Here is a 23,678-nt window from a genome sequence, read left to right as displayed (position 1 = left end):
AACACTTTGTCTGGGGTGGTTCAGGGTATATCTTGTCAATTTACCCCCCTCCCCCACCCCTTAAAAGAAAAGGGAAAATAAATAGTTTCTTGACTTTTTTTCAATTTCACCGTATGTCTATTGCATGCTGCTGGTAGACACGGTGCTGCGGCACTGAACAGCAGCATCCTCTCCTCTCCCTTCCCTGGTGGCAGACGGTACATTGCAGAAGGACTGATAGCCGTCCTCATCATCATCCCGTGAGTGCTCCTGGCTGGCCTCAGGTGAGGTCGGCCGGGGGCGCCTGGGTAAAAATAGGAATGACTCCCGGTCATTCCCGGCAGATGGTACAGAACAGCTGGTAACCATCTTCATCATAGCAACTGGGGGCTGAGCTCCATCAGCCCCTCCCCCCCTTTCATGTCCAAAGAAAAGATTCTGTACTGCCTGGACTATCATAGCAGCGGGATGCTGGGCTCCTCTCCCCCCCACCCTTTAATGTCCTGCCTGGACTATCATAGCAGCTGGAGGCTGCCTCCCCCTCATTTTATCTCACTAACAAGTCAGTGTTTCTTATTCCTGCATTCTTTATTACTTCATCACACAAATGGGGGGACACTGCAACGGTAGCCCAGGAGGGTTGGGGGAGGAGGGAAGCAACGGGTGGGGTTGTTGCAGGGGCACCCCCTAGAATGACATGCAGCTCATCATTTCTGCAGGATCTGACACGGAGCGGCTAGAACATTTGCCCGATATTCTAGGCAGGACTGACTATTTTTAGATAAAACATAAAAGACTCGGAGAGTCATTCCCATTTTTGTCTTTGCGTCCCCGGCCAACCTCAGCAAAGGCCAGCCAGGAGCACCCATGACAGCAGCAGACCGTACAGAACGACTGATAACTGTCATCTCATCACCAATTTACACTGGCACGGCAGACGGTACAGAACAACTGATAACCATCTCTGCTACCTTGCAAAGGCAAATGAATGCTGCTGTGTAGCGCTGCAGTACCGCCTCTGTCAGCGGCATCCAGTACACATTGGTGACAGTGACAAAAGGCAAAACGGGCTCCATGGTTGCCATGCTATCCATGGTTGCCATGCCAGGGCAATCCAGGAGAAAAAGGGCACAAAATGATTGTCTGCCGTTGCTTTCACGGAGGAAGGAATGAGTGACGACATATACCCAGAATCACCCGCGACACAATTTTTGCACCATCATGCACTGGGATCTCAACCCAGAATTCCAATGGGCGGAGGAGACTGCGGGAACTATGGGATAGCTACGGGATAGCTACCCACAGTGCAACGCTCCAGAAATCGACACTAGCCTTGGTACATGGACGCACACCGCCGAATTATTGTGCTTTGTGTGGCCACGTGCACTAGACTCTATACAATCTGTTTTACAAAACCTGTTTATGTAAAATTGGAATAATCCTTTAGTGTAGACATACCCTTACGTAACACTTTACGTTTTAAATGCTTTAACTGTTATCTTTTGTTTTCTGTATCTTTAATAAAAGGTTATAAGACTTCAATTTTATAGTTGCCATGGTACTAAGCAGGCTGGTGTCTCTATTCCAAACCTGAATCTTGTTTAACACTATTTAATGTTGGATAGTAACATCGTCCTGTTAATACCTTTCTTTTACTATTTCGGCTTATTTATTCCCATCTAAATTAATACAATGCACCTCCTTTACGCTAGAGACAGGGACAGTCTTTGCTAATTATTGATTAATGTTTAGATAAGCAAACACAAAAGCAGGGATACTTAATCACAAAAAATAAAGTTTTTGCTAATTGTAATATACAAATAAATATACTGCAGAATATTTTGTGAAAATAACCAAGGCTTAGTATTATGAGGAGTCACTGCAGTGCTCTTGCGCTAAATATTTGCTGTGATGTGAGCAGAGGCCACTATTTTTATGCCAGTAATACAGTGTGTGAATGAGAAAAGTCCTATTGTAACTTGTTTGACTAGGGCAGGGGTCGGCAACCTTTCAGAAGTGGTGTGCCAAGTCTTCAGTTATTCACTCTGATTTAAGGTGTCACGTGCCAGTAATACATTTTAACGTTTTTAGAAGGTCTCTTTCTGTAAGTCTATAATATATAACTAAACTATTGTACGTAAAGTAAATAAGGTTTTTAAAATGTTTAAGAAGCTTAATTTAACATTAAATTAAAATGCAGAGCCCCCCGGACCAGTGGCCAGGTCCCGGGCAGTGTTAGTGCCACTGAAAATCAGCTCGTGTGCCGCCTTTGGCACGTGTGCCATAGATTGCCTACCCCTGAACTAGGGGAAGAGAAGAGAATGGGAGTTCTTTTTTGAGTGATTGCTCATGTGTATTCCACAATATGTGGCATGCTCGCCATGTGCACCAGTGCTAGAAGTTTTTCCCCTAGCAGTACCCGTAGGGGAGCGCCCCAGTGACTCCTGGAGTGGCGCCTCTATGGCAGCGGTATAAGAGGTGCTGCACGCTTCCCCCCACCCTCAGTTCCTTCTTGCCACCAGTGAAGATGCATTGGAACTTCTCTGCTCCAGTTTGTCTGCAGCTTTCCTCTAGATCGCTGTAGAAAACCTATGCTGATCAGCGACCCTCACCAAAGTTGCTTAAAGTGTTTGGGAGAAGCCCACATTAGGTGTTTTGGCCCTTGCAATGGTCTCCAAGCCGCCAAAATTGGACTTGGCACCAAGTTCAGCAGCATCAGTGCAAAGTGCACTTTTGGGACTGGCCTTCCAGTGCTGGTCACTGTCCCGGTACTGGCTAAGAAGCAGAGGGAGCACCCGGGAAGAGGACATTTTCTGACATCCCGTGTGGGAAAGGGAAAGTCTGGGGAAGAGCATAGACCTTTGTGGGGCAGAAAGCCAGGCACTTGTATCGCCAGCTAGGCCAGCCAGCCTTCCTAGGAATGCACTAGCCACCCCAAGTAGTGGGAGAGGCCCCAGCACCTGGAAGTCCCGTTCATGCCAGTGCCCCCAACACCCCGCCAAGAGATGGTCATCTCCAGGGGGAAGCCAGCACTGGGATCCATGCCATGATCTCCATCTGTGTGGCATCACTCCCTGGCACCGCAGCAGTTGACGTCAAAGTGACAATCCCCGGGGATGTGCTTCTGACCTGCCCAGACCGACCAAAGTTCCTAGCACCATTCACGGGACTCTCAGCACCTGTTCCCTGTGGGATGGCACCGCTCTCCTGATGGCCAACATGGCCTCAGTGTGCCAATGGTCCCCAGAATGACTCTGGTCTCTGGACAGGAGATGTCGCTCCCGAGGACGAGGGACTCCATCGGGGCCCTGATGAAGTCGGCACGGATCGTCTGGGTCGAGGCAGTGCTCCCCTCCATTCCATTCCCAGTCGCCAGACTCACAGCACTAATCTCAGAGCACTAGGTGTCAACTACCAGGTCACAGTCACTGATCCGCCGAGCTCCGTCACTGATCCATGGCAGACGGCTTCAGGGCTTGGCTTTCTGGTACCGGTCCCCCTGCTGCAGACATCAGGATAGCAGGCAGGAAAAGGACTTAAGAGACCGCATCAGCACCGCAGTGGTCTCCAAGGCAAGACCTTTCCCCCTCGAGCTTGGAGGAGGTAACTGGTGTCTTGGGCCAAGCACACCCAACCAAATCGGGTGTGGGGGGGGCGCTCCCCCAGGGCCACTGCCTGGTGCATGGCCAATGGCCTGCCCCTTGCCAGTTTTGGAATCAATGGAGGTTTTCCCAGGCACCAGAGACCATCATGCAGTGCCCTGTATCAGAGAGGAGGTCAGTGGGGTCTAAACAGGGTGCCTCAGGAACCTCCCTCAGCCTTGGTGGACGCCACCTAAGTGGAGGATGCAGAGCCACTCCCATCCTCGCCTCCTTGTCATCCTTGCCCGACAAAGCAATGGTGGGACCATCCCAGACAGTGCCACAGGACGATGCCAAGGCATACCAGGAACTGCTGAAGAGGGTGGTAGCGAATCTGGAGTTGGAGACAGAGGAGTTGGTGGAACCCTCGGACTCCTTGTTTGACATCTTGGCTGCAGTGGCCCCATACTAGTTGGTTACTCCCCATTCATGAAGGGGTGGTGAAGCTGATAAAAATTTTGTGGCAAACCCCATCCTCTCTCCTGCCCATTTCCAAGCAGGCGGAGAAAAATATTACCTCTGCACGAAAGGGTTTGAATACTTGTACTCTCACCTATCTCTGAACTCTCTAGTGGTCTCAGTGGTCAATGAGAGAGAGAGACAAGGGCAACCAGGCCCAACTCCCCAAATAAGGATGACAAAATGCTTGATTTATTTGGGAGAAAAGTTTATTCATCTACCAGCCACCAATTGTGTGTGGCAAACCATCAGGCCTTACTCGGGAGGTATGATTTCAATGTGTGGCAGTAAATATCGAAGTTTGCAGACTCATTACCGAGGAGTCCACACAAGAGTTCCTTGCCATCCTAGATGAGAGGAAAACTAGCAAGGGCCTCCCTTCAGGCTGCCTTGGATGTGGTGGACTCGGCTGTGAGACCCATAGCAACAAATGTGTCCGTGACATGGGCATCGTGGCTTATGTCCTCTGGGCTGTTGACAGAGGCTCAGATCTCGATCTAGTACCTCCCTTTTGATGGGTTGGCCCTGTTCACAGAACAGACAGACACGAGGTTGCATGGGCTTAAGGATTCTAGGGCTACCCTACGTTTCCTAGGCCTATATACACCAGCCGCCCTAGAAAGAAGTTCAAACTGCAGCAACCCCATAGACCAAATGGTCAAGCCAGACCAGAGCCTTACCACAAGAAGGGCAGGGACTATAAGCACCACCAAGGCCAACAATTGGGCCCTGCTTCTCACTTGTCAGTTTACGTTCTGGACAGGCACCACCTGGACAGAGTCCTCACAATTCTTCTGCAAGTGTTTACAACTCTGAAATGGTGATCAAACCCAGTAAACGTTTCTGAAGGAACACCCTCTACAACCCCAAAACCCACAAAGATGCTAGTGTCGGACATGTCTGACCTAGCTGGGGGACCCACCTTGGATCGCTGAAAATCCAGGGGTTGTGGTCCCGGGAGGAGCTCACACTACATGCGCAAATGTCAGGGAGCTCAGAGGCATCCGTTTGGCTTGCGAGGTGTCCTTCCTTGACTATCTCATCAAGTGGTTCAGGTGTTGACTGACAATAGAGCCATCATGTTCTATGTCAACAGGCAATGAGGAGTGAGGTTTTTGGCTCTTTGCCAAGAAGCCGTCCAGCTCTGGGAGTTCTGTATCCAGCACGGCATACACTCAAGGTGATACATCTCCTCGGTGTCCGAAACACACTGGCAAATTGCCTTAGCAGGGCGTTCTGTTCTCACCACAAGTGGTCCCTCCACAAGGAGATTGTCAAAATGATCTTCCAGAGGTGGTGTACACTCCAAGTGGACCTGTTCGCCACCTGGTGTAACAGGAAGTGCCACTGGTTTTGCTCCCTGTAAGGACTTTTCTCCTGTCCTGAGCAGACGAGCTGGTGTACGCCTTCCCGCCAATCCCTCTTATCCCCAGGACCCTCCTGAAACTAAAGAGGGACAAAGCCAGGGCTGCCATGATCACCCCCGCATGGCCCCACCAGCATTGGTTTGGCATGCTCATGGACTTTGTGTCAGCGCCCCCATTGACGCTTCCCAACCACCCAGATCTGCTCTCTCAGGATCACAGGAGGTTACGCAGCCAAACCTCACCTCACTCCACCTCTCAGCGTGATGCTGCGTGGCTGAACCCAGAGGAGCAGGCCTGCTCTACTCAAGTCCAGCGAGTGCTGCTGGAAAGTAGAAATCCCTCTACTAGAGTAACTTACCTGGCAAAATGGAAACGCTTCTCCTTCTAGGTGTTGGAGCAAGGGATCTACCTGACCCAGTAGTCCCTGCAGTCCATTCTAGACTACCTGCTTCATTTAAAGCATCAGGGCCTAGCCTTCTCCTTGATCAAGGTGCACCTGGCAGCCATTTCAGCCTTCCAGGGCAGATCAGTGTTCTCACATGAGATGATGATCAGGTTCCTTAAGGGCCTGGAAAGGTTTTTTCCCCCAGTCTGGAACCCAGTACCCCAGTGGGACCTCAATCTAGACCTTTCTAGGCTCACTGGCCCTCCCTTCAAGCTATTTGCCTCCTGCTTTCTTTCACATCTATTATGGAAAGTTACCTTCTGTGTGACTATCACTTCAGCGAGGCGGGTCTCCGAGGTTAAAGCCCTTACATCAGTGTACTAAAAGGACAAGGTTCAGTTGTATGCCCACCCAGCTTTCCTGCTGAAGGTGGTGTCAATTTTCCATATTAACCGGGACATATTTCTCCCCGTTTTTTGCCTGGAGCCTGGCGCGTTGAAGGAGGACAGTCGTATACACATCTTTGACGTCAGGTGGGTTCTGGCCTTTTCCTTAGAGCGTACTAAGTCCTTCCGTAAATCGACTCAATTGTTCATTGCAATGGCCGACAGAATGAAAGGCCTCCTGGTATCTATCTTCTCAAAGGCTTTTGTCTTGGATTACCACCTGCATTCGCACTTGTTATGAACTGGCACAAGTTGTATCTCCGCAGATAGTGATGGTTTATTCGACCAGAGCTCAGGCATCATTGGCAGCCTTCCCTGGCGCAAGTCCCTATCCAGGATACCTACAGGGCCACAACGTTGTCGTCGGTACATACCTTCACGACCCACTATGCCATCACCCAGCAGGCTAGAGATGAGGCTGGCTTTGACAGAGCTGTGTTGCAATTGACACAGCCATGAACTCCTACCCACCTCTGGGGATGCTGCTTGAGAGTCACCTAACATGGAAAGGACATGAGCAATCACGCGAAGAAAAAAAAACAGTTACTAACCTTTGTTAACTGTTGTTCTTTGAGATGTGTTGCTCATGTCCATTCCATGACCCGCCCTCCTTCCCCACTATTGGAGTTCCGGCAAGAAGTAACTGAGGGAGGGAGAGAGCTGGCAGTGCCCCTTACACCGGCACATATGTGCACCGCACCAGAGGGCGCCAGAGCTGCTCCCCTATGGATACCACTGAGGGAAAAACTTCTGGCACTGGTGCATGTGGCGAGCACACACACCTAACATGGAATGGACATGAACAAGACATCTTGAAGAACAACAGTTAACAAAAGTTAGTAACCGTTTTTTCCTCTTGTTAAATGTTGAATAGTAGCTATTATTCAAAACCAGTTTGACTTGGATAACTTGCCAGTTTAGATGACTGTGGAGATACTCTCATAAAGTATGTAGACTGTTAATGCTGCTTGTCTTCTAAGGCAAGTCAAAAGACGGTATTGTATGAAGTGTTGTCTGTCTTCCTACTGCCATTATCCATCCCAATAGAAGAAGAGTTCAAAGGAGGTGTACATCTACTAAACAAATTGGCTAAAAAAACAACAACTTGGTTTCACAGCGTAACGTCTCAAGTGTAAAATGTCATGAGTCCCTTGCACAGAATATTGTGAAGAATTCTTAACAAAGCCAAGAAAGCTTGAATGTAAAACGTGGGCATCATTATTTTGCAGATATAAGGAAGCAGTTGTGGCTTATGAGAATGCCAAACAATGGGACAATGTAATCCGGCTATATTTGGATCATCTTAACAATCCTGAAAAAGCTGTTAGTATTGTCAGGGAAACACAGTCTCTCGATGGAGCCAAGATGGTAGCCAGGTAATGCAGTACTATAATTACATTAGATAGATTTACAAACGTAACTTTCCTAACTTTATTTCTTTATAACCTCTCATGCGATTGTCTTTGTTGTCCTCTTCTATATTTGTTGCCAAGTTCTAGAATTATGCTCAGTACACTAGAAGTGATTCAAAAATGAGATGTAAATAGTAAACTGGGGTGGGCAAACTTTTTGGCCCAAGGGCTACATCTGGGTGGGGAAATTGCATGTATGGCCATGAATGTAGGGCTGGGGCAGGGGGTTGGGGTGTGGGGGTGTGTGGGAGAGAGTGCAGAGGGCTCAGGGCAGGGGGTTGGGGTGCAGAAGGCATGCAGCGGGGGCTCAAGCCAGAGGGTTGGGGTGCAGATGGGGGCTCAGGGCAGGGGATTGGGGTGCAGGAGGGGTGCGGGGTGTGGCAGGGGCTCAGGGCGGGGGGTTGGGGTGTGGGGTGCAGGAAGGGTTTGGGATGTAGGCTCCGGCCCAGCGCCGCTTACCTGGAGGGGCTCCGGGGTGACCGTGGGGCTAAAACAGGCTCCCTACCTGCCTGCCTCCCCTGGCCCCATGCCACGCCATGCTGCTTCTGGAAGCGGCCAGCACCACATCCCCAGGTGGGGGGCACAGGGCTCCGTGTGTTGCCCTCTCCTGCAGGTACCTCTCCTGAAGCTCCCATTGGCCATGGTTCCTCATTCCCGGGCCCCCCATCTTCCCCAGAGGCCAAAGGGACATGGTGCTGGCCACTTCCCAGAGCGCCACAGGACCCGCAGCGCCACGGGGCTGGCAATCCTGCAAGCCAGATCCAAAGCCCTGACGGGCTGTATCTGGCCCGCAGGCCATAGTTTGCCCACCCCTGTAGTAATCCCTCTAGTCCATCCACAGAGAGGTTTCACTTTTACAAAGGGCTGTTCAGTTTTTTGGATATCTTTATTGATTTGTTGATACATTCCAGTCTTCTGTTTGCTTTTCTTACTGGAGAAGTCTTAAGTTTTTGTCCATTCTTAACCAACAGATTCTTTTGCTTGATTCACGTCTTCTAGCTTGTAACATGTAAAGCATAGTCCCTTTAGTTATTTTATTTATATTATATTCTGTTTTCCTCATTACCTGGTGTCTGGGAGGGATATTCTTTTTTTATTTTATTTTGTATCGAGTATTTGAATTTATGGAGTGGGCACCCAGACCATAGAAGGGGCACCTCTAAGTTATTTTAATAAATCTGAATCTGTGTTTTTTTGTATAGTGCAACACTTCATAATCTCTGAGTTGAGCACTGAAAGGATTAATCACATGCTGGGGTCCTTTTTTTTTTTTTTTTAAAGTCTCTAGAATGCTCATATTGGCACATCTGTAGCTTTATGTAGGGCCAAAGCTGGTGCTAGACAGTTAAACTTTAAATTTGGAGACCAAGGGTGATATTCACTCATGGTGTTGAGGACCAGTGCAAGTCTCTTTGCACCATGTAAGCTCCAGGGGACTGTACAAGGTTAGTCAGCTGGGTAGCCAGACAAGCTGCCTATTGCATGCCATGGAGCTAATCACTGTACTAGTCATTGCAGGACATATGTGGAAGGTGCCATCAGGGACAAAGGAAGTCCATGGGGACCACTTCCAGTTTGTGTTTATGCAGATCCAGTGGTCCCAGCATCCTGTAGAACCATTGCATTGGGGTTGTGGCTGCTACTGGAGCCCTGCACACTGACCTTGTGGGGGGCAGAGGGTATGTGACTGTATTTAATCACAACATCCTCCCTGCAATCTCAGGTTTCTACACAAGGGGAGTGAATTTCACTCTGAGTGCATAATTTTGAATGTTCTCACTGTTGCATACAGTCACACAAACAAACAAAAGCAGTAAATATCCATTCAGTTCAAAGTGCCATGTATGGTTGCCTGGGTGCATATCAAGAACATCACACACTATTAAGAATGCATAATGAACATAATTGGACAGATGATGCGAAACAATCAGAACTTCAGCTTTATTATTTTTAAAGCATATTTCAAAGGCAGTAGTCCTCACTGAGAACCAGTGTCAAATTTTAAGTGGAAAAAAGAGTACAGTATATGAAAATATCATTAGAAAAAGGCATCTGAAAAACACTTTTTGCATTTGAATGTCTCAAAATTGGCCAAATCGTAATTTGTCAGTTTCACCAAAAAAAGTTCACTTTTGGACTGTCAATAAACATACAAAATTTGATCCCAAATGATAGAATCTTTTAGAAAACTATAAACAAGCAAGCTTCAAATAGAAAAGCCTTCTCATCCATAATTATTACTAGAAATTAGTTTATCGTAAGGTACGAGCATATGCTAATAGCAGCACACTAGAAGATTTAGAAGAATGATTTCATGGTCCTTCAGTTGCCACACTCATTGCACAAGAGAGATTTTCTTTGGAAAACATTTGGAGTGTGTGTGTTATGTTGTTTAACAAAAGTATTAATGTGTTTATTCTGATCAGATTCTTTCTGCAGTTGGGTGACTATGGTTCTGCCATCCAGTTTCTGGTTATGTCTAAGTGTAATAATGAAGCTTTCACACTGGCCCAACAGCACAATAAGATGGAGATTTATGCTGACATCATTGGTGAGAATTCTATTTTAATAATTTTATTTGGAATTCTTTAGCAATTTATGGCCTATTTGTGAAGAAAGGCATAGAGAAGTCTGTAATGATAATGTGCAGCTGTGTGAAATTTCACATCTCTTTGATCCATGGTCACCTACAGAATTCAGTTTTCTGCCTTATTAATAGTAGGAGGCAATGGAAAACTCACTGAACCAGTTCACAGTTAAGCCATTTGACTATGCTAATAAATGACAAGGGTAATTACATTATGGTGTGTAAAACCTAAATTAAAAAACTGCTCCAGTAAGTCCTTAGTAAGGCTGCAAGTTTGTTATGGATTCCGTGACTTCTGCAGCAGCTGGTGTACCTGGCTAAGGGGCAGCTCAGGCAGCCCCTGCACCAGGCGCACAAGCCACTGCTGGAGCAGTCTCGGGACACTGCCTCCTCCCTGAGCAGCAGAATTTTGGTGTGGGAGGGGGCACTGGATTGGGGCACGGGATGGGGTGAGGTGGGCTCTGGACAGCACTTATGTGAGGGCTCCCCAGAAGCAGCGATATCCCTCTCCCTCAGCTGCTTTGTGGAGATGTGGCCAGGCAGCTCTGCATCCTGCCTCCGCCTGCAGGCACCGCCCCCGCAGTTCCCATTGGCCACGGTTCCCAGCCAGCGGGAGCTGTGAAGCCAGCGCGCTAGGCAGAGGCAGCATGCAGAGCTGCCTGGTTGTGCCTCCGCCTACCAGCTGAGCGAGAGGATGTCGCCTCTTCCAGGGAGCCCCCCAGGTAAGCGCTACCCAGAGCCTGCCTCACCCCATCCCGTGCCCTTGCCCCCTCCTATACGCAAACTCTGCTACAGCTGGGGGTGGGGGAGCACAGAGCCAGGTCAGGAGTCTGCTGGTCCTGCCAGTGCACCCCCAGTGCAAGCAGAGGTTCTGGGTCATGCACTGCCGCCTGCACCCCACAACACCAGCGGGGGTCCTGGGCCACATGCCACCGCACACCCCTTCCAGCACCTGGGCCGCCCTCCCCCTGCACCTGCGGTGCCCCCGGGAACCCTTCCCTTCTCCCCGCCCCGCAAGTTTTAGTCACAAGTATTTTTAGTAAAAGTCATGGACAGGTCACAGGCCGTGATTGACCTGTCCGTGACTTTTACTAAAGGTACCCTTAGCCATTAGTCCTTTACCAAAGATCAAATGTGGCACATTAAGTAGGTATAAACTGTGCAAAACAGAAGTTATAAATCCAACTGGCTCCTATTTTGTTTGAAAACCAAAGGCCAAAAATGTGAAATATATGGTTTGCCTCTTTGACAGGATCTATAAACCTTTGTTTCATAAGAATTTTGCTCACGTTAGTGTCTGTGTTGCAGGTTCTGAGAATACTACCAGTGAAGACTATCAGAGTATTGCACTATACTTTGAAGGAGAAAAAAAACATTTTCAGGCGGGCAAGTTCTTTTTGCTGTGCGGTCAATATGCCCGGGTTAGTATTCAGAGATAAAACAGCAACAGTATTTAAATGTGCATAGCACTCGTTGTGCAAAACACTGGATTCCAGGATTATTACACTTCCTACAGATCAGAAAAAATAGGCTTTTTATCTGCTTCCTCGTATTTCACATTGATGCAATCAGAAGAAAAAATATTACTGTCCTACCTACAACAAAACTTAGAGGAAATTATTTCTTCTATTAAATAGAAAATGAATAAAGGGTGAGTGCTATATATTATGTTATTCAGCCATGCACATAATTCTTATTGATACCAGTAGAAGCTTCATATGGATCGTAGATCTAATATATCTCTAAGTGATACATTAACATACCATATATACTTGATCATAAGCCGGTTCATTTATACGCTGACCCCCTTAGATGGATAAGTAAAAATGGAAAATTTTTATGACCCATTTATAAGCCGACCCTATAAATGAGGAGTCAGCAAACTTTGGCTCCCGGGCCATGCGGATAAGTCACTGATGGGCAGAGATGGTTTGTTTACCTCGAGTGTCCACAGGCACAGAGGTAAACCTAAGTAAACAAGCTGTTTACCCTGATGGGCCAGGACAGCAACTGGTGGGGAAATGTTTTGTGGGCGGAGAAGCTGGGTGTCAGGGGAGTAACCCCTGTGACCATCCACCACGTGACCTTACCCCTAGCCTGGGACCCCACACTCTCCCCATCCCATCCCTTCCCACCTTATCTGGGGAGGGCCAAGGGAGGATGTCTCTGTCCTGGCTAGAGCTGCTCTAGTAGGCTGGGCAGCGCAACTGCAGCCTGCTCCAGTGGACCAGACCAGACTGCAGCATGTTCCAGCAGGCTGGGCCGGGTGGCATGGTCACGGTGTGCTCCAGAAGGCCAGGCGGTGCAGCCTCAGCCTGATCTGTGGGGCAGGGCCAAGCGGCACAGCTGCGGCCTGCCAACCCGGGAGTTGCAGCTGCTTCGGAGGCTGAGGGGAGAGCAGTGTGGCTAGAAGCGGAGAGACTCTGGCCCTACCTCTTCCATTCTGGCGCTGTTGGCTATGCTGCCTCTCTTTGCTCCCTCTGTTGTGGGGAGGGGCTGTGTTCCAACTCTCCCTCTCTATACCCGTTCATAAGCCGACCCCCTTCTCTGGTGCTTCCCTTTTTTACTTAAAAAAAATTTGGCTTATGAATGAGTATATACAGTAGTTAGTTTAGTTACTGTTAACTTGGTTGTCTGAATGTTCAGTTGTAGAAAAAACTATTTAATTGATTAAATACTGTAGCTTATTGAAACAATTTTTAAAGGAAAGAGTATGCAAATTAGCATATTTCTTATAGACTGGTTACAAGTTGAGTGTGTCAGCTGCTGCATATTAAGCAGAATGTTTATGTCCTGAGAGCAAAACAGCAAGGTTATGAATTTTTGAAAATTACCAACTGCTGGGGATGGGACCATTGTAGGTGACCTGCTCCTCCCAGTGAGTCAGTGCCCCATTAATCCTTGGTTGCAGTGCTCTGTAATGCCCCAATAGAGCAGATATCCTCTGATTGCTGGCTGTCAGTGCTGATAAGAAATGTGCCAGGACTAGACTATGAATGCTCCTGCTGTTCTGATGAGGCCATGGGAGTGAGGAGGAACCAGGGTGGGTATGGGTGATGTGCTGGATTGTAATTGTCCAGCAAGCCCTTCAGAAAGACTTCATCAGTATATTTTTTCCTACAGCAGTTTTTGGGACAGCAGCTGATGCTTGTGTACCGCCGTGGTCCTGGTTTGGTCATGCGTATTGGTCATTTTCACGACTTTGTGACTCAATTGACTTCAGATTCATATGAAACAACACAAATGCTCTCAACGTGTGCTCAGGGATCACGTAATTTTAATGTAATCAAAGGTTGTTTCTCCTTCCTTCCCGGATGTTGCAGAACTAGATGAATTAAAATATAATTTTTCAAAAATAGGGAAAAAACTTTTATAAAGAAAATACCATGTCATTTATCTGTTATACCCCTGTATTTCTATTTTTGTTTTAGGCACTAAAACACTTTCTGAAAAATCCAACCACAGAAGATAACATGGCTCTAGAAATGGCTATTGAAACAGTAAGAAACATTGATAAACCTAAGAAATTGAATATTCAGCCTGCTTTTCAAGTAATCTGTGTCTCTACTGTAATGATGTCATCCTAGTGTTTAGCAGAATTTGAATAGTTTATAGATTTAAGGAGGAATCTGCAAGAGTAAAAGCAAGAGCTAAGGTAAAAAGTTCCTGATGCCATCCCAAATAATTTTCTTAGCACTGATGCTGAAAAAAGGGAATGTAAATAACATATCTGTCTGTAATTCCAAATCTAGATCTTGTTAATATTTAATGGATGCAATTAAAAAACCCATTAAATAGGTAGTAGTTTATGACATCCTTGTCATAGTGTGTTAGACTTCAACATGGACTTCAGCATGTCAAAGAGAAGCTGATCAACCAAATAGATACCTACTTTACTGCATTTTGAGTACATAACACCGGTAAAAACATGTTTTAAATATATCTAAGTTCAAAGGTTTTCTGTGGAGAAATCTAATTCTTTTTCCCCATATTTCAGGCACATGTTGACATTTTTCCTCTGTCTTTAATAGGTGGGGCAGGCAAAAGATGAAGCACTAACCAATCAGCTGATAGACTACCTTATGGGGGAGAGTGATGGCATGCCTAAGGTACTATATTCCTATCACTCTTTTTTTCTCCAGTTTCTGTTCTATAGGATGATTTCTTTTATCTTTTGCCCTTCAGACACCTAGCAGATGTAGATTGCTTTTTTTGAGGAGGGATATATAAACATCGTTCTGGACAAAGTGCTTAGCTCCCATTTAAGTTCCTAAAGTAAATGATCAGATTTTCAAAACGACTCACTGCGAAGCATCTCCCATTTGATATGTGGACAATGGGTTCTTCAGTTATTTGGAAATCTAGCTACTTCATTTAGATACCTAAATGGATGCTGAACTTTTTTGAAAATCTGGCCCTCTATTTTTGTACTTCATTATCTAATATCATACAATTTTCAAAGTTGAAAATGATTTATTACAGTCATTTCTAACTGCAAATATATTAATACTTACACTTATATTTATCTTAGATAAAAAATTAAGTACACTGTGCTGGCATATACAATTCCATATGTGATCTGTACACGACTACATAAAACGTTTATAGTAAAAAGAAAACTAAAGATTAGCAAATCCATATCTTGAGTTTTTAATGACATACTTTATATATAGAATGCGGAGTTATTTAACACTAAGAATATAAAAAAATTGTAGGTATTTATTTTTTATTGTGACTTATGGGAAGTCTTTCTGAAGTCACAGAGTTTAAGGTCAGTAGGAATCGCCAGACCATCTGGTCTGACCTCTTGTATCTCACAGGCCACTAACACCACCATTACATTCCTGCAGGAGCTTTATGGATTTTTGCTTTTATCTTCCTTCTGGGAGCCCTCATTTCATACCCAGCATCCTTTATACAAAGAGGACTAAATAGAGCTACTTTTGGAGTCCATAGGTCACTTCTCCCACCATAGGTAGTGATGCAGGCATGGGGAACTGGTAGACTACCACCAATAGGCTGTATTAATCCGTCTTCCCCTTTTACATGCTATATTTTTTGTATTAGTTGTCATGTTTGTGTGCTTGGTTAGTAATGTTAACCAATGTTGTTAATCCTGCTTGTTAATGCCATAGGTCTGATGTTAAAAGGAAGACCAAGAATACCAAATGTATTTCAGGGTAAAGGGCTCAGAGAAATTACAGTGTCTTCAGAGGTGAAATTCTCTTCTCATGTCCACACAACCAATCTCTACTTCAGTATCTTGATTTCCATACATGTGCAAACCACCAACTAGGTGAGCAAAATATAGGAGTGTAGGTCTGCAGTGTGGATCTGAGAAAAGAATTTTGCCCATATTATCTTTGCATGATTATTTTTCATCTAGGTTTTAAAATATACTAGCATTGCTAACAGCCATCAGATGGTGGTAATCTTCGGGTAATTCAGTTTCTCTGAGATCCTCTGTGGCTGAGCTAGAGAAGGCACTTGCTCCCATACATACACTGCATCAGAAGGACTCTGCAGGGCTTCCACAGTGTAATCTCCACAGTCCTGTAAATTCAGAATCACAAATTTATGCTCTGTAGGGACGGAGCTGGGTTTGACAGCTGTTGAGATGATATGTAGTTGCTGCTGAAGGGCTACAAGCTCTCAGAATTCTAGTTGTGGTTTGCAACTCTATAGTGAGGTTGCAGAGCTCCAGCCTCTTTCTTGCTGTGCTGTATTATAGGGCCAGTCTTGGTCCTTTGGGCATTTAGTGACATTTCTGTCTTTTTTTAATTAAAAAAAAATCTCTGCACTTTGAGCAGCCGCTTTATCTGTCTTTGTTGGGTGCTGTTTTGAGGTAACGTTACCTTTCATCAGACATTTGGATGACACCAAAATTGTAGAGGGAACATACACTCAAGAGGACAGAATTCAATTGCAAAGTGACCTGGAGAGATTAGAACTGTAAGGGCTGTGATGGGAGATCTGGTACTAACAAATATTGCTCCACACAGATATAAACGTTGCGTGGAACACGAACTGACTGTCTCTGCCTGTCCTTACATTATTTTTTCTGTAAACCACAACCAAGCCCCGTGGAATGTGTGGGATGGGGAATTGGAAGTGACCCACAATATGAAAAAGTTTGAGAACCAGTTTTAATAGTTTAATTTTTTTTATAAAACTTCATAGCATTGTGGGAATACACTCATTGTAATGTTTAACATTGTTTTGCAACTTGTATGAAGGGCATTCTTTTCCTCATTTAAAAGCTCTCTCTTGTTCTTCTGAATGCTTTACTCCATCTGCCATAGTCTCTCTCAGTGAGTAACATCATTTTACTTTATCAAATCATAGTACTGTAACTTGTTAAAGAAAAAAAATTTTTTTTAACTTCATTATGGTGTAGAGGCAAATGCCTGACTGAAATTCTCAGGCAATCTGAATCACATTTTTATAGAATAACATCTTTTAGATGGTAGAATTTTTATTTCACTGAAGATGAAATCTACATTGAAGTAGCCATACGGCAGAAATTTGTTAATCCTCTCTTCACTTATTCCCAAACTAGATAATTCGCAGAATAGCCTGGTTCTTTCACTCCACTTCTCAATAAAGAGTTAATAGCTCAGGGCTGTAGTGAGGTGTTATATTACTAAGCCTTTACTACATTTATCAAGATGTTTTTATACCCTTTGTATTCTAATATAATATATTAATAAATTTATTACATATAATACTAAACTACACTTGTCAGAATTAAGACAAAAGGATTCTGATCCAATATCCTTGATTTATATCCTAGTTTTTTGCTTACTACAATGCATATCACCTAGAGTGTTAATTAACAAGATTCTGCTGTTCTGTGTTTATTTTTTAAATACAAAAATGTTTTAAAAATTGAAAACAAGAAACCCTGAAAACAAAATTCTGTAAAGTTGCCAAATTCCAATAAAAAAGTAGTAATGGTCTATTGAATATTAATAATATGTTTTCCAAAAGTTCTAAGAAGGATATTTTTCTATTTAAAACTGTTTTCTCTCATTTAAAAAACATAAGGCAAATTTAAAAGCATACAATATAAAATTAAAACATTTAAGTCCATATTTAAAATAAACTGGACTCCACTGAAGATGTAAAAATAATTTATTTGTAGACACAATTGGAGTCATTTAGATATGTTACTTTAATTGCATCCACAATGAGGTATATAGGAAACACTATACCAGGTCAGGCCAGTGGTCCATCTTCTGACAGTGATCAGATGATGTTTTGGAGGTACAAAAAACCGTGTGGTGGACAATTATGTAATAACCTGATGATAGGAGAATTTTCTTCCTAACTCTAGTCAATTAATGATTGCATTGTCCCATCTAATACAGTATATTATCCTATCTAGTGCAACTGTAGAGTTTCATTATCTATATAAATATCTAATTTTTTAAAATCTCATTAAGTTACTAGCCTTTGTGGCAGTGAGTTCCTCAGATTAACTATGTTATGTAAAATTATATTTCCCATTATCAGTTTTCAGTGTCTTTTTTCAATCTCCATTGAATGTCTTTTTGTTGTTGTGAGGGAGGGTATGCAAGTCTCTATTTTGTTAACCTCTATCATGTCCCTCTTATTTGTCTACTCCATCAGTTGGAATCATAATCTTTTCAGTCTCTTCCTTATATGGAAGTTTCTCCATGCCTTTAACAATTTTCTCACCTTTCTCTAACCTCCCTCTGTTTCCACAATGTATCTTTTGAGATGTGCTGAATGCAGTATTCCGGGGGAGGGTACCCCATTGATTTACATAATTCTATTATCATATTTTCTGTCCCATTCTATATATATCCTAATGCTTTTTGGTTTTATGACTAATACTGCAAATTGAGCAGAGGTTTCTGTTGAACTGTCTATAATGCTACCCAGGTCTTTTAGATGAGTGTAGGGTGACCAGGTGAGACGAAGAAAGTATCGAGACACATGGCGTTTGCTGACAGAGCAAAAAAAAAAAAAAAGTGCTGTGGCGGAGCGAAATATCGGAACAAATTGCATCCCGACCAAAGATCGGTCAGGACGCGGGACAACCACCCAAATATCAGAACGGTCCCATTTTATCGGGACATCTGGTCACCCTAGATGAATGGATTGTAGTTAATTTAGAACCCAGCAATGTGTATAAGTAATTCAAACTATTCTTTCCTATTTGCATCACCTTGCAAGTCATCATTGATTTCATCTGCTGTCATTGTGCCAACTTGTCTAGTTTTGTCAGGGTCCCTTGTCAGTTTTCATCCTTCTTGACTACCCTAAATATTGTTGCTTCATCTGCAAATTCTACCAATTTGCTCATTACCCTTTCCAGCACAGTAAAAAAAATATGTCAACAACAGTGGTGACACTTTGCAATTAGTCTTTCCCCATTACAAAAACTGATCATTTACTTCCGCTCTTCGTTTTATGTCCTTAGTTTCTAAAATACTTAACTTCTCATTCCATGACTACTTAATTTCCTTAATAAACTCTTGTGAAGGTTCTTTTTCAAAGGCATTTTGAAAGTCCATGTAATTTGCCAGCTAGTTCTCTCTCATCCTTTATTTGTTGCTGCTACTCAGAGAATTCTAGTAGTTTAATAGAGCATGATTTGCCTTTACCGAAACTGTACTAGTTTGCTGCTGTCATATCACATTCATCTAAGTATTCTAGAATTTTGTTTGTTTTTTTTTTTTAAATTATTCATCCAATTTTCCTGGTACTGAAGTAAGACTTGCTGGGCCGTAATGTCTGAGATTACCCCTTAGCAACTATTTTAAAGCTAGATAGATACCTTTGCTACCCTCTAATCCTCTGGTATAGTAGCTGACTTTAATGAGAGGTTACATATTTTTCATAGCAGCTCAGCCTCTTCATTCTTAAATTCCTTCTCATCTCTCGGCATCTATCTACACTGCAGTTAAACACCCATGACTCCCTGTAGCCAGAGCCCTGCAAGCCCATGTCAGCTGACGTGGGCCAGCAACAGGTGTTTAATTGTAATGTAGACATACCCTTGGCTGTATATCATCTGGTTCTGGTGACTTACTACTCTTTAATGGCTCTTTATCACCCTCACTCAAGCAAAATAGTATCTTAGTCCATGAGAAGTACTGCTGATTTCAGAGGGGTTTCAGGCAGAGTAAGGTGGTATTTTTGTGTAAAAGGTGGCAGAATCTGGCATTAATTTAGTCTCATCTTATTCCAGCACAACCTCTTTTGATACCTCAGTATCTGGTAGTACATCATTTTTTATTACTTGAAAAGAGAAGGTCTCTCCAACTTCCTCTGTGGTGAAGACTGATTTAAAAAAATCATCTAAGCTTCTCTGCACTGCCCTTTACTTCCTTAAATTGATCCTTTTATTTCATGATAAATCCAGTGGACCCACGCATTCTCCTGCAGGCTTCCTGCTTTTGATCTACTTAGACTTCCTTGTTGTTCTTTTGAAGGTGCAGCTAAAAAAAGGAGTAATTTTAATTCATTGTTCTTTATCTTCTACTGAATCAGAGGCTACTGATTGCAGAACAGAATTTCAAGGTCAACATTTTAGCATCAGTACTTTTCTATAATAGTTTTTTAATTACAACTCAATTATAATTATTTAAAAGGTTCTTGTAAGATAAAAGTTATATACTTTTTTTTTCCTTAATTGCTCCTCCACTACAAATTTACTGTAGAATACCAAAAAGCAGAAACAAAACCCCTAGGTAAATTTCAAAAACTTCTCTGATTGACTAGATCTGACATTACTGGAACAATGTAGCCAAATCAGTGTCCAATTTCTTCAGTATTAGTCACTTCATGATTAGTGTGCTTTCTCTTCAACTTTTTTCAAGCAATTATATATTTTAGAAGTTCTCATGTCAGCAGATTTACATGAATGTTACATTCCAGCTGAAAGAGGGATATCTTTCAACTGTATTTTCATGTACTATTTGTTAAGAATGGAAAAATTTCTCTGATTGTTTCCTTCCTGAAAGTAACCTCTTCCTCAATCCAAGAGCAGTTTGGGACTTATTGAGGAGAAGTTTAGAAACAATCCTAATCAAGGGGTGGAGGTCCAGTAAAAAAATTTCTCCTTGATGGAGAGAAGGGAAGAGAGATTTCTGCTCACTACTTCCCCAAAAAAAATATTTAAAAAGCTAGTTTAGTAATGAAAGAAGTGGGAGAACTGGATCACAGTTTTATTTGCACTGCCACAGGCAGAGAACACGATGCACAGCCAGACAGGGTATGGCCAAGCCACAGAGTTCACAGACAGATCTGAACTGCCTCTTGACATTTGCTTGAGCTAGAGAGAGATTAAGATCTAGAAGATGATACAGCAGTATATGTTCCATCAGCAAAATTACTTTTGTATTGTTCTGATTAAGGACGCCAAGTATCTGTTCCGCTTGTACATGGCACTAAAGCAATACAGAGAAGCTGCCCGAACTGCCATAATAATTGCCAGAGAGGAGCAGTCTGCAGGTAGGTCACTCAATACTCTTAATTTATTCTGTTTTTACTGATGTGACAACAGGATTCCTTTTTCCATCCCAGCAATATTTTAGATACTACCACTCATAGGAGCATGCTCAGAGAAGGGCATATATCAATTTTAGAAAGACCTCCGTCTTGTGTACACTAACGATTTTCTCTTATATCCAGTCTTTATTTGAAAGTGTGAAGTTGCCATTACGGGAGTTTAAAGCACTCTTATAGGGTGTGTATACACTGCAATTAAAAACCCGTGCCTGGCCCATGCCATCTGACTTGGGCTATGGGGCTGTTTAAATGCAGTGTAGACATTCTGGCTTGGCCTGCAGCCAGACCCGCACACTTTACAAGATCCTAGAGCAGGGGTTGGCAGCCTTTCAGAAGTTGTGTGCCAAGTCTTCATTTATTCACTCTAATTTAAGGTTTTGTGTGCCAGTAATACATTTTAACATTTTTAGAAGATCTTTCTATAAGTCTATAATATATAACTAAACTATTGTAGTATGTAACGTAAATAAAGTTTTTTAAATGTTTAAGAAACTTCATTTAAAATTAAATTAAAATGCAGAGCCTCCCAGACTGGTGGCCAGGACCCAGGCAGTGCGAGTGCCACTGAAGATCAGTGCAAGTGCCATAGGTTGCCTACCCCTCCCCTAGAGCCTGGGCTCTAACCTGAGCCAAAATGTCTATACCACAATTAAACAGCCCCTTAGTGTGAGCTTGAATCAGCTGGCATGGGCCAGCTGTGGGGTTTTAACTGCAGTATAGACTTACCTCTAGTGATGGTGGTAGTGAGACTGGAAAGTCATGGAGAGAGTCTCTTAGTTCTTCTTCGAGTGATTGCTCATATCCATTCCAGGTAGGCGTGCACATTTGCCGGAAACTTTTTTACCCTAGCAACTCCAGTGGGCCGGCAGGTCGCCCCCTAGAGTGGCGCCACTATGGCACTTGATATATACCCCTGCCGGCCCACCTGCTCCTCAGTTCCTTCTTACCGCCGTGTCGGTTGCTGGAACTGTGGAGTGCGGCTTGCTGTCCTCCACGTACCTAGCTCTCTTGTACGCTGTTCGTAGTCGTAGTTGTAAATAGTTTTATAGACCGTTTAAAGTAGTATATTAGTTAGTTGTTTATTGTATATAGTTGTATAACTTGTTCGCGGGTGGGCCGTTGCCCTTCCCGGCGCCTGGCACCGGGCTCATGCCTGGTTCGCCGGGCTTCAAGCAGTGCTCGGCATGCAAGAAGCCGATGCTGACTAGCGATCCCCACGACGCGTGCCTCAAGTGCCTGGGGGAATAGCACATCATTGAGAAGTGTCGTATATGCAAGGCCTTTAAGCCTCGCACAAAGAAGGAGAGGGATCAAAGACTCCGCGCTCTCCTAATGGAAGCGGCACTGACTCCGGTACCGGCGGCGCAACCGGCCACTTCTACTCCGGCACCGGACCGCGCCGGCACCGACAAGACTCCCCGGCACCGTCCATCCCCGGCACTGGGAGCAGATCCAAGACCCTCGACGTCTGCAACACCATCTAGGCAGGCTCGAGTGGAACGCCCGGCACCTACCTTGGCCGCGGCACCGCCTGCAGGGCTGCTGTCAACTCTGGGTCCGGAAGGTCCGTCGAGTCCAGCCCCTCCTAGCTCCCCCTTGAGATCGGGGTCGAGCTGTTAGTCCCATCTACGCCGGAGACCTTTGCCTCGGCACGGGACTTGATAGCGTTCACGGAGCCATCGCAGCCTCAAACCACGGCACCCCCGGGACGGGTAACCTCCAGAGGCAAACTGATGCTGAGAGCGCTGTCTCCGGAGTCCAGGCACCGATCGCCCCGGAGACGTAAACGCTCGCAGTCCCGGCACCGTTCTCCTCGGCGGTACCGGTCGCACTCGCAGCGCCGATCAGCATCTGCACGGTCCCGGTCTGGCTCCTCTTACCACCGGCACCGAGACTCTAGGAGCCGTTCACCTCGGCGTTCAGCTCCTCGGTCGACCTCCCGGCACCGAGCCGGTGGTAGGTCCCGATCCCGGTCGACCTCCCGGCACCGCGTTGGTGGCAGGTCCCGGTCCCCACTGCCATCCCGGCACCGCGCTGAACGAAGATCGCGGTCCCACTCTCGGCACCGACCTTGAGGCAGATCCCGATCCGGATCCCGGCACCGACTACCATGCCGTTCCCGATCCCGGCACCGGTACGGCTCGCGGTACCGATCCTCGGCACCGAGGAGATCGTCGGCGTCGGCATATAGAGAGGTCTATCAAACTGGCTCAGCGCCTCCGTGGCCTTCAAGGGAACCATCCATGTCCTCTCAGGCAGAGAGCGCCTATACGCTGGGCCAGGACAGACACTCGGCCCTGTTTCAGGACCCTCCACCTCAGGAACGAGGGCCTCAACAGTGGGGGTTTTGGACCCCATGGGCGTACCGCCAAGCCCAGGGTCCGCAACATATCACTCCTCGCCCTGCGGCGGAACGCAGGCCACCAGAGGCAACGGTGTCTAGACCCCCTCCCTCCCCGGAAGCAGAAGACAGGTCCAGCCACTAGGACCCAGAGCTCCCTCCAGTGACGGAGGTGCAGCCCCAGACAGAACCCCCTGTGGACGCTCTGTTGCCAGGGGTTTCCTCGTCGTCTTCCCCTGATGAGGCAGTGGCGGGTACCTCGTCCTCCAGCCCTCCCCCTCTAGAACTTAGGGCACACCAGGACCTCCTCCGACGCGTGGCACAAAACCTGGACATTCAAGCAGAGGAGGTCTCTGAAATCGAGGACCCTGTGATGAGCATCCTCTCCGCCGATGCGCCCACCAGAGTGGCCCTGCCTTTCATCAAGACTATTCAGGCCAACGCCGCTACTATCTGGCAGTCACCGGCCTGCATCCCTCCGACCGCTCGAGGAGTGGAAAGGAAGTACATGGCTCTCTC

The 23,678-nt window shown here is 45.3% G+C and overlaps 1 protein-coding gene across 3 annotated transcripts in view; it reads left to right on the top strand.

The window, feature by feature from the left end:
- WDR19 (WD repeat domain 19) overlaps window positions 1-23,678 on the top strand; it is a 134,127-nt gene that overhangs the window by 76,586 nt on the left and 33,863 nt on the right. For all 3 annotated transcript variants that reach the window (XR_007773558.1, XM_050947369.1, XM_050947368.1), the window contains exons 25-30: window positions 7,507-7,653; window positions 10,116-10,240; window positions 11,585-11,697; window positions 13,708-13,776; window positions 14,308-14,385; window positions 20,665-20,761. Coding sequence is in view for 2 of the 3 variants with exons in the window: in XM_050947369.1 (XP_050803326.1) it covers window positions 7,507-7,653; window positions 10,116-10,240; window positions 11,585-11,697; window positions 13,708-13,776; window positions 14,308-14,385; window positions 20,665-20,761 (629 nt within the window). In the remaining variant the exon portion in view is untranslated. The remainder of the gene's footprint in view (window positions 1-7,506; window positions 7,654-10,115; window positions 10,241-11,584; window positions 11,698-13,707; window positions 13,777-14,307; window positions 14,386-20,664; window positions 20,762-23,678) is intronic.

The sequence above is a fragment of the Gopherus flavomarginatus genome, chromosome 3, assembly GCF_025201925.1.
Source record: "Gopherus flavomarginatus isolate rGopFla2 chromosome 3, rGopFla2.mat.asm, whole genome shotgun sequence".
Lineage (NCBI taxonomy): Eukaryota > Metazoa > Chordata > Testudines > Testudinidae > Gopherus > Gopherus flavomarginatus.
The sequence above is the reverse complement of the archived record's forward strand: the minus strand, read 5'-3'. Positions and strand labels throughout refer to the sequence as shown.